General features: G+C 34.0%; 1 protein-coding gene across 2 annotated transcripts in view; it reads right to left on the bottom strand.

Annotated features, from left to right (window-relative positions):
• Positions 1–340: 340 nt before the first annotated feature.
• Positions 341–11,156, bottom strand: part of LOC110032454 (U-box domain-containing protein 5-like) — a 16,812-nt gene continuing 5,996 nt past the window's right edge. Inside the window, exons 5-8 of one of the 2 annotated variants that reach the window (XR_002294856.1) lie at positions 9,555–10,699; positions 8,459–9,242; positions 1,877–1,947; positions 1,320–1,751 (exon numbers count right to left, since the gene is read on the bottom strand). Coding sequence is in view for 1 of the 2 variants with exons in the window: in XM_020736094.1 (XP_020591753.1) it covers positions 8,480–9,242; positions 9,555–10,699 (1,908 nt within the window). In the remaining variant the exon portion in view is untranslated. Of the gene's footprint in view, positions 683–1,319; positions 1,752–1,876; positions 1,948–8,458; positions 9,243–9,554; positions 10,700–11,156 lie in introns of those variants that run through there. The other variant, XM_020736094.1, reaches the window with a different exon arrangement.

Genomic DNA, 11,156 nt, shown 5'->3' with positions numbered 1-11,156 from the left:
TAAATAGATAAGAATTGTTGGGTATGTATCTAAAATTCCTTCTATTTTATTTTTTCAAAGAAGATGCTCTGGACCATCAAACAACTGTAAAGATGCAAGAAATGGAAAGAACACAATCACCTCAAAGTGCTGCTGACTGGTTTTGTTGCCAGAAAACCAGCTGTATTTGGCCTCACCATAATTGGATTTTGGAGGCATTTTACATGCATACCCACCTAATTCTGGCGCATTTATATATCTGACACCCAAACTTTAATTATTACATTTATACCACCCAAATATTCATCAAAAATACCATCATTTTAACTTCTACAAAGAGAAATATACCCTTTCATGCATAGATAAGGTGGCTTGTACGTAAAAATTGAAGTTTGTGTGTTAGATATGTAGATACATATGAATTATGGGCTATGCATGCAAATCCTTCTTGGATTTTTCCTGAAGCAATATCTCTGATTGAATCTCATAGGCGACGGTGATGGTGATGGCGACGGCGATGAAGAAGGAATGAGAACTGCATGCAATCCTGTATTTCTGTTTGAGAGTTTCATGGAAGTTAAAAGATGATCAAAGTCTGCATTGCAGTCAGAAAACCTAAGGCAACGTCTGGTGTTTGTACTCATTCAACCAGCACGATGATCAGAATTGAACCTAATGTGAAAATTTTGGATTTGTGACCGACCTGTTTAAACAATAAAGAATATTTTAGATGCTAATCGGGACATTTTCCAACACTATGAGAGCTTAGCATTGAAAAAATTTAAACGTTAAAATGAGAGTCGCTAATTGATTTTGTGTCGACATTAAAGTCATATTTTTATTTGCATCACAAAAATTGGTCGCTAAAAAATTCCGTCGAAAAACAAGTGATTTTGCTTAATGCGCAATAGCGTCCAATCAGTCTGACGCTAGCATCGAACTGGTTGAACGCTATTGCATCGATTTAATGACGTCTCATATAAAATAATTGATTGTTGTCTTTAGTGTCAAAATATTCTGACGCTAATCTAATGCAAACCTGTAAGAAACAAAAAAAAAAAAGACACAACAAAACGATTAGATTTGCACATATCTGCACATAACAAACACAAGCATCATAATAGATATCTATCTACCATTACAACTGATAAAAGAAATCTCCAAATAATAGATATCTATCTACCATTACAACTGATAAAAAAAATCTCCATATTTACATAATGACACCAAATTAGATTAAACATAAACATATCAAATTGGTCAAACTTCACAACACAAGAAATGAAAGTTCACTTAAACATAAATGAAGAAAAATATAAAGTCAGTCCCTATGTCGAGGAAACATCATCAAACACAAAAAAAAAATCCTATTCTTCCTTCTCATCATCATCCCACTCCTCATCCTCCTCAACTAGAAACACGTCACTTACTCCGACGATCAAAACTCTCTGTCATGAGTGCAGACTATCTACAACCAACTGTTGGATTTCATGCATCAATCGAAGCTCTTTATTTATCATCATAATCCTCCTAGCAAGCTCATCATGATGAGCCTGTAACGAGCTAGGGCAACCCACAACTACACGGGAACGTTCGGCCTCAAATGCTATCCTCTTGGCTCTGAGACCATACACTCTTCCCTTCTTCCCCGCCGCCCGCGTCCACAACTCAAAATCGAATTGAGCTGCGGTAGACTGGCTACCAGCATTGGAGACAAACAATGAGATCTGGCTAGTCATCTCCCTCTGTCTCTCCCGGAGCTGCTTGTACCCCTACAAAACAAAATTCAAATATTAATTGGCATTTGAAACATTAATTCATATTAAGAGCCCCCCCAAAAAATATAAAATAATTTTTTTAACTAATATTGACACGTCGAGAGTGGTCGAATACTCACTGTTGTGTGCCTGGGCGATATATGAGGAAATGCAACTCTGCAGTGAATAGCTCTCGGTCAAGCTTCTTGGCCTGTATACATATACTCTTATCAGTCTCCAGTAGTGTTATAAGCTGATAAATTAGGGTAAATCAATGCAAGAACCAACGAACACAAGAAAGAACACACGGATTTAACGAGGTTCGACAATATGCCTACATCCTCAATAGCAAGAGCAGCGGCTTTCTAATTTCTTGAAAAAATAGTACATACACTTAGGGTTACAAATGTTACGGGCAAACCCCATACCAAAAATAGCGCCGACATACATATATAAGGTTGATCCCCGATCAACCCCATAATCTGACCGAGGGGCGGACCCCTTTTCCAGAAAGGTGTGCAATTCAGTCCTACGTAGGGATCGAACCCCCGACCCGAGGGACTTACACCAAAGGCCGCAACCAATGAGTCAGGCTAACACACACACACACACACACACACACAGATATAACCCTGGTGTACAATATGTAATTACAAAATTACTCATATATTGTACCGTGGGGGCGCTACCCTCGCACCCCCCAACCCACTTAACATAACTCCCCCGATTGGACTATCATGCTCTTATATGTTACGCTACAGCATCTACCCCATATTTGGTAAATGGGTCATACTTAACAAATCTCCACCTTCGCAAATATTAAACCCTTCAGGAGAAAGATAACTTGGAGTTTCTCACACACCGAAGTGGGTTGAGCTATCATGCTTGTCTAGCAACTGTGAATATTCAACAAGCTCAAGCAATGTAAGAATTTGTTGATAATAACTGACTTGGTCAACATATCAGCTGCATTCTCATTAGTATAAATTTTCTGCAATAGTATCTCATCAGAAGCAATCAATTCTCTAATCTTGTGATATCTGACATAAATATGCTTAGTTTTCGCATGGTACACCTGGTTCTTAGTCAGATAGATGACACTTTGACTATCACAATGCAACTGAACTAGGGGTGTAAACGAGTCGAAAACGAGCGAGCCCCGACTCAGCACTTGTTCAGCTCTTGTTTGGCTCGTTTACATTTCGAGCTCAAAAAGTGTGTTCGTGTTCGACTCGTTTGCTTAGCGAGCCGAACACGAGCCGTTCACGAACAAATAGTCGTTTTGACAACCCTAATCACGTAGTCATAAGATGTTAAGGATTGGGGCAAAATTTAAAACATCATTTGAATCTAATTTAATAATTTTATTCTATTTTCTTAATTAATACTTTTAATTTATTATAAATCTTGGTAGCCTTGTAGTCAATTAATTTTTTTAAAAAATACTACTCATCAAAGATATATGTATATAATTTATGAGTAGTATATTGAGCCAAAACGAGCCGAACACGGACGAACAAATATTTTTTCGTGTTGTTCGTGTAAGATGAATAGTATTAACTTAGCGAACGAGTCAAACATGAGCTTCTTAACGAGCCGTTTTGACAGCCCTCCACCTTTCAGCTGTTCACGAACAACGAGCCGTTTTGACAGCCCTCCACCTTTCTCAACATCCAGTTCCTTTCCTAGTCAGTAAGTCATAAGGTTTATTTAATAGCTTCGGTTACTGTCATGTACTCAGCTTCAGTTGTAAATAATGTCACAATGGACTGAACTGTTGATTTCCAACATATAGGCCCTCCACTAAGAGTAAAAACATATTCAGTTGTAGACCTTCTATCATCCAAATCGCATGCATGGTCTGAATCCACATACTCTACAAATGAAGGATCATTTTGCTGACTACCAAAAGCAATTTCATGTTCTACAGTGCCCTTCAGATGCCTAAAAAATCCACTTAACTGTTTCTCAATGTCGTCTTCCAGGTTTAGACATGTATTTGCAAATTTGACTAACTGCATGAACCAAATCAGAGCGAGTACATAGCATTACATACATCAAGCAGTAAATTGCACTGACATATGAAACATTTGTCATGTCTTCGATTTCCTTATATGTCTTAAGACACTCTTTTGAAGAAAACTTAAAATGATTTGTCAATGGTGTACTCACAAGCTTTGTTTTGCTTATCCCAAACCTATCTAGCACTTTCTCAACATAGCTTCGTTGAGATAAAAATAGTCTTCAAGAGCCTCTATCTCGATGAATCTCTATTCCAAGAATTTTTTTTGTAGCACCCAAGTCTTTCATGTCAAATTATTAGTTCAATAAAATTTTCAAACCAAGGACATCATGCATATTATTTGCAACAATCAGTATATCGTCAACATACAGTAAAAGAAAAATAAAAGAACTATCATCAATGTTCTTAACGTAAACACAACAATCATACTCACATCGCTTGTAGCCAATCAGAATCATGTAAGAGTTGAACCTCTTGTACTATTATCTTGGAGACTGTTTCAACCCATACAACGATTTCTATAATTGCAAATCGGAAGTCCATGTTCAGGTTGAGTGAACCCTTATAGCTGTTCAATATAAATATGCTCCTCTAGATCATCATGCAAGAATGCAGTTTTAACATTCATTTGTTCTAGAAACAAGTCTCAAATAGCTACTAATGTAAGCACTGCCCTGATTGAAGTATGTCTGACCACAGGAGAAAATATTTCATCATAATATATCATCTTCTGTTATGAAAATCCTTTTGCTACTAGTCGAGTCTTAAACTTCCTTCTTTTTCAGATACTACCGGTTTCCTTTTGTATACCCACTTGCACCCAATAGTTTTATTTCCCTCAAAAAGTTTTTGCATCCGCATTAGTGTCCGCTAATGCCGACACTAATAAGTAATTTCAGCGTCGACATATGCAGATGCTAAGCCGACGCTATAGCGTTGGTTTGGCTTCCGCTAATGCTGACGCTAATAAGCAATTTTGGCGTCGACATATGTGGATGCTAAGGATTAGCATCCTCCACTCGACGCAACTCCTCAGCTTTGATTCTTTTGATAGCTAGACTGTGGGCGACACTAAACAGACGCAAATTGGTCACTAATTTTGCATCAGAATTATTTCCTACACTAATATAGACGCTAGTCCGCAGTATTCTCATAGTGAAAGTTCAAGTCGAGTCTCATAGTGAAAGTTCAGGTCGAGTATGAGTTGAAGACTCGAGCTTGGTTTGAGATTTTCAACTCATTTCGTAAGCATAATAGATTCAGTTTCCATTATTTGTGTCTGATTGATCACTAGCGATTGATACATGTTTTGAAGGGACAAACTCAATGGAATAGTTACATCCACGAGCAACAGTTTAGGAAGATTTACATGCATACCACTCAATTCGTATGTATTTACATATCTAACACAAACTTCTAATTTTGCGTACCTGCCACTTTACCCATGCCTGAAAAGATGTATTTCAATTTTTAGAAGTTAAAACGGTGGTATTTCTAATGTGATATGCAAAGATTTAAGTGATATAAATGTAAAAAAAAAAAAACTTAGGTCTTAGATATGTAAATAGTTTACTACACTTTTTTGAGATGCAGACGAACAATCAAGGGATCGTGTTAAGCAATCATCGTCATCAATTAATTCTCAACTTGACAATATCAACATTGATCTCAATAATATGTCACAACTGGCATCTATAATAAAATAACCCAATCCATATAAGCAAAACAAATCACTTCTCACTATATATCAAATTGTGAAAATGATGAAAGCTCTTGGTCATGACTACTAAAAGCTGATACATGTAAAAATGGTTTGCGTCATATTTTATAAAAGGAAACAAGTTGATGAAGTGTTTGATATGATTTATGCCTAAGAAAGATTCTATAGAATAATATTTATCAGATGTCTCGGATAAGGTATTGTGTTACTATGAGGCTTTACAGGGAGATATGCCTTTGAAAATATATTCAATATTATAATGGATTCTCCTAATAAATCAAAAAGATATAATCAATGCTAGATGAGACCTAAGAAAATATTATAAAACAATGATATTTACAAATTGACCGCCCAGGTGATTTTTTTTAACTACCGTACCAATGTAGTTATGCGTGCCACGATCAAACCGTGAGTATTTGGTAAAAATGAAAAATATAGTATTATCATGAATTTTAATATTTGAGTGAGAATTTAAAAAAAGAAAAATGGATGAAAGAGGGCGGTTGATTTGTAAATAGCAAGTTTAGAGTGGACTGTATGTAATTGCCCCCAACTAATTGGCGCTAGCATGAAAATATTTGACGCATATTATATGAAAACAAGTTAGGTATGCACCCAAAATAGGATGGCACATACCAATATGAAGTTAAAATTTACCAAAGCTTGGTATGTGTCAAAGTTACGATGGCACATCACTAATTATGGCTGACAATATTAAAATTCACTTCAACAAATGAAAATATAAAAGACATCTATTTATGGCTGACAATATTAAAATTTTCATATTGGTATGTGTCAAAGTTAGGATTGTCAAATAAATAAAAAGGATTTCTTACTTCATATTATATGAAAACACGTTTTGACAGGAAATAGGCTTTTGATGAAAAATACGTGTTATGTGATGAATGCCATGTTTCTGTAACACAATAATCTTACATGAATTGCCCCACATTCCCACTTTCAAGTATCATAATAAACTACCATATTTCAACGAACAATTAAGTAAATATAACATTTTCCTTGCATCTCTAGAGTTTTATTGATTGTTTCAGGATAAATAAACTTGATGCAAACCGTAAAATACAATTTAAAGCAACTTTATGATTGGACATATGAACATTTGAACAATAGAAGTGACATACTAAAAATGCAAATGAGGAACTTGCTTAGGTGAAAACATAAATTAAATTAAATTAAAGTGTTCTCTACACAAGATAATTTGACAAAGGTGTTTGTGATTGTAGCAATATTTGCTATTAAAGTGCACAAGCTTCCTCTCGCTCTCTCTATATCTGTTTGAGTGTGTCAATGGGGTAAATAACCAACAAATTATGCATTTTTATATTTTTCAATTTACATCTCATCATAAACTACATCAGTACACTCTAAGAACTTAGTGTCTCACACTATAATCTTGTTATGACAAATCTGCCATATTTGCTTTGGCAATAAATTAATTTTGAACATTGGCATCATCCTCTTAGCACATTTTTTGCCAAAACGAGTGTCTTCCAGTAAAATATATAGCATTTCAAAAATTTCAAAAGCGGTCGTGTCTTTCAGTACTGAAAGAAACTAGTTTGCAGTTATAGCAGTACAAAGCATAGTTCATAAGCATTATAAAATTGGTACTCTGCACAACAAAAGAAGCAAAAAGAATAACATGCAAATTTACATGAAAAATTGAGTAAAATCACTGTCAGAAAGGAAGAGTTTACTAAATCGAAAGGAAAGGAGGCTAACATGTAGAGAGTGGCGGCTCACATAACATGAAAACCCTGAAAATCCTAAATAAATATGAAGCATTTACATACATAGCACACAATTCTTATGCATTTACATATCTTGCAACCAAACTGTCATATTTACACGCATAGCATTTAAATCCTTACAATCACATAAAAAAAATAACAGTATTATCACTTTTTAAAAGTTAAATATACATTTTCATGTGAAGGTTTAAAACACCAAAGTGTCATGTAAGTAAATATGAAAGTTTAGGTGTGAGATGTAAATACATAAGAATTGTGTGCTAGGTATGTAAATTGCCCAATAAATACTTATATTCATATGTGTGTGTGTGTGTGTGTATATATATATATATATATATATAATGTGCCCGCACAAAAGAAATGACAATAATAATAAAAATAATAATAAGGGAAATGCTCCTGTACATCCAAATTCATATATAACCAACTTCTAATCATATTAACAGCAAATTGGAATAATGTTGGATCATGATGAAGTTTTAGCTTTTGGAATTCATTTGAAATGAATGCAATACAGAAGTTAAATGATTAGCCAAATATTGCAAAACATTTTAAAAGCAATTGAATAGCTTAAATAAAAAATATATTAAATTTTAACTTATTATGACCCAAAATTTCCCCTTACAAATTAAAGAGCGTTTAATCACTATCAAATGGCAACTATTTTGTAGTTTTGCAATATAAGCTAAAGCTTAATTAACATATTTTACCTCAAGTAAAATAAAGAAACAAAAATTTGAAAAAAAAAAAATCAGAGAAGATTATTGATGAGAAGATAATTTGTATCAAATAAAATTTACATTAATCAGGAAAAATACAAGTAACAATGCACCATAGAAAATGTTATATTAGCACTAATTTCAATTAAAGAAAAACAACAATCACTTGAACGTTTCAAAATTTATCCATTACATGGCATTGTAAAATAAACTATTTAACTGAGAAAACTACATTTTGGTTATCATTTAACAACTAAAATATCAAATTCCTATGTTACAACTCAAGCATGCACCTCCTGAAATTATGAGGTGAAATCTAAAACAACTTCTAGCTTGTTGGCCATAGAAAAAGAGGCAAAAGAGACTTCCAATCACTATACATTATTGATCATTAATAAAAATAAACAGATAATTACAACAGCCTAATCTCTAAACTACACTCCACAATTATATAAATTTACAGGAATTTCTCAAAGAAAATTAGTTACCTGATAAAAATTGAGGGTGATTCAGAAAAATGCCAGGGATTTTGATATCAGTTTCATTTTCCTACTAAAAAAGCCAAAGGACCTGTATTTTAATTCTAATTTTTTGGATTTCTTCACTGGATGTTCAACAAATTCAGATTCAGGTTCAAAATAAGGCTTTTGGCTCTCATCAAAGTCAATATTTCTGGTATCTCTCAAAACATGGAGTAGCTTAAGAGAGTTCTCCTTTCCCTTTTCACTTCCAGTCACAGAAATATTTACAAGAGATGGAATAATCCCCTCCTTCAAAACAAGTAGGCAATTTCTCAAATTGCGAGAACAAAGGGAAAGAAAGATGGCAACAGCTTGTTCCTGCTCGGGTCCACCGAATTCAAGAACTTCAGCTATGGAAGCAATGCAGCTATTGCAATCAGCGATAAGCATCAAAGCCTCTTCATCGCAAACAAGATTCTCCAGAATATTTAAACTAAATTTTCCCAGACTTTTAACACACAAAAATTGACCAATTTTTTCTATATATCCAGAACAAAGAAAGAGAGATCTCATTTCGCCATTAGATGAGAGCTCTGAGAGGATCTTCATGGCAATCTCAATAAGTTCGCTGTTCTCAGAATTTATAAATTTTATGACTTTGAGTGGAATACTGGATGAGACAATATGTGGCACAAAGTCCGGATGAATAGAAACTTTTTGCAGAATCATTAAGGCTTCACGGTCTATACCACAATTAAGAAGAGAAGAGAGAATTTGAATCACATCTTCAATTTTGAAATTAAGCTCCCATCTGCATAGAGCAAGAATGTTTCAGCATCTCTGAAACTGAAGAACACAAAAGAAAAATATAGGAAGATTTACAAACATACCACTCAATTCCTATGTATTTATATATCTAACACCTAAACTTCAATTGTTACATACATACCACCTTATCCAAGCATGAAAAGGTGTATTTCACATTTTATAAGTAAAACTGTGGTATTGTTATGTTATATGAAAGATTTGGGTGGTATAAATGTAAAAAATAAAGTTTACTCCCCCACCCCACAAGTAAAATGGTTCAAAGTACAAAATAAAAGTGCCTACAACGCACAACTACCTCTGATTAGTCAAAAGTGCAAGAAATATTTGAGCTCCTGTTCTTTGCGCTAGAAAATCAGATAATGAGCATACTTTCTTCAGAAATACCATGAGTGCTTCAGCAAACCCACTAGAGAGGAGGCCGCATTGGTCCATTTCCTCGCCTTCCAGTAAGTCTTTTATTTCTTCCACTGCTTTAACTTGGAGTAAAGTTGGAAGCTCAGAGAAACGAAATAAGAACCTCAGATACATATCCTGACTAAATTTTGAAAAAGATTGATAATTTTGGTAATCTTCACTCCAGGAGAACAATTTCACATAATTATTGTTTGAGCCCTCGATGTCTTTAACATGAGATGAATCTGTAGAACAACGAGAACCAAACGTCAAAGATGACATATTTTTCTCACTTTCAGATAAAAAGTAGTCTCCTTTGGTTCCATCCAACAATACTGTAGAAATGTTTTTCAAACTTGAAACTGAGCTGCTGGAAATGGACTCCAATGCTTGAATGTCTGTGTCTTCAAGCTGGGTGCAAGGATTTGGAATAAAGACGCCATTCTTTCTGCACCAGTTTGAAATAAGATCCTTCATGCTTGAATTAGGAACCACAGAAAAATTTTCCAATTTTTTCCGAGTCTTAGGGCATGTATCGTGCCCCTCGCCAAACCATTTTTCGATAAAAATCCTTTCGTAAGTTTTTCCAGAAGCTATGACGACCGGATCAAACATTAGACTTAATGAAATCGGACAATAGAATTCTTCAGGAGGTGAGTCACCACTGATTAATTCAGTTTGAACTTCAACATTATCTTTTAAGGGGTTATTCTGCAAATTTACATACTCTCTTCGTTCCGATGTATCAGGCCTTAATTTCTTTTCATAAGTCTTAATGAGATAAAGGAAATACATTAGTATTTTCTTTTTTTTATCATTAACATTATGAAACTTATCCAGAAGCCTTCTTATGGCCCTTCTCTCTACCAAAAGAGCTATTGAAGATGTGATGTTTAACCTTGAAGCTACCTTTTGGAAGGCACCCAATTCTTGGTCTTCGCTTGAGTTGATTTGCTCCAGAAGGTTAGATAAGATTTTTCCTGCCTCCTCTTCTACAGGATTAATGATGAATTTTACTTCTCTGAGATAATCAAGAAATTCAGCAATCTGCAAATAAAATGATACAAAATTAAAATAATTATGACAATAAAATGCATATGCATAAAATAAGAAACACAGATTAAATTGTCTTTGTTGTGCTCATATCATCATCTTATCATAAAATTGCACTTCAAATAAAAAGAGGCATTTACAAACATACGACCCAATTCCTATATTGACATTTTAATACCTAAACTTTATTTTTTATGTTTATACCACCCAATTCTTTTATATTACATCAAAACTATCACTTCTTTTAACTTTTAAAAGTGAAAAACACCTTTTCATGCATAGGAAAGGTTGTATATACATAAAAATTGATGCAAAAATTAAAATTTTGGTGTTAGATATGTAAATACATAGGAATTGAGTGGTATGTATATAAATCTTCAAATATCTATCTATCTATCTATATATATATATACATATATATATATATATATATACATATATATATATATAT

Source organism: Phalaenopsis equestris, unplaced genomic scaffold (genome assembly GCF_001263595.1).
Source record: "Phalaenopsis equestris unplaced genomic scaffold, ASM126359v1 Scaffold000946, whole genome shotgun sequence".
NCBI classification, from domain to species: Eukaryota; Viridiplantae; Streptophyta; class Magnoliopsida; order Asparagales; family Orchidaceae; genus Phalaenopsis; species Phalaenopsis equestris.
Note: the sequence above shows the minus strand (reverse complement) of the source record. Positions and strands in the feature narration are given on the sequence as shown.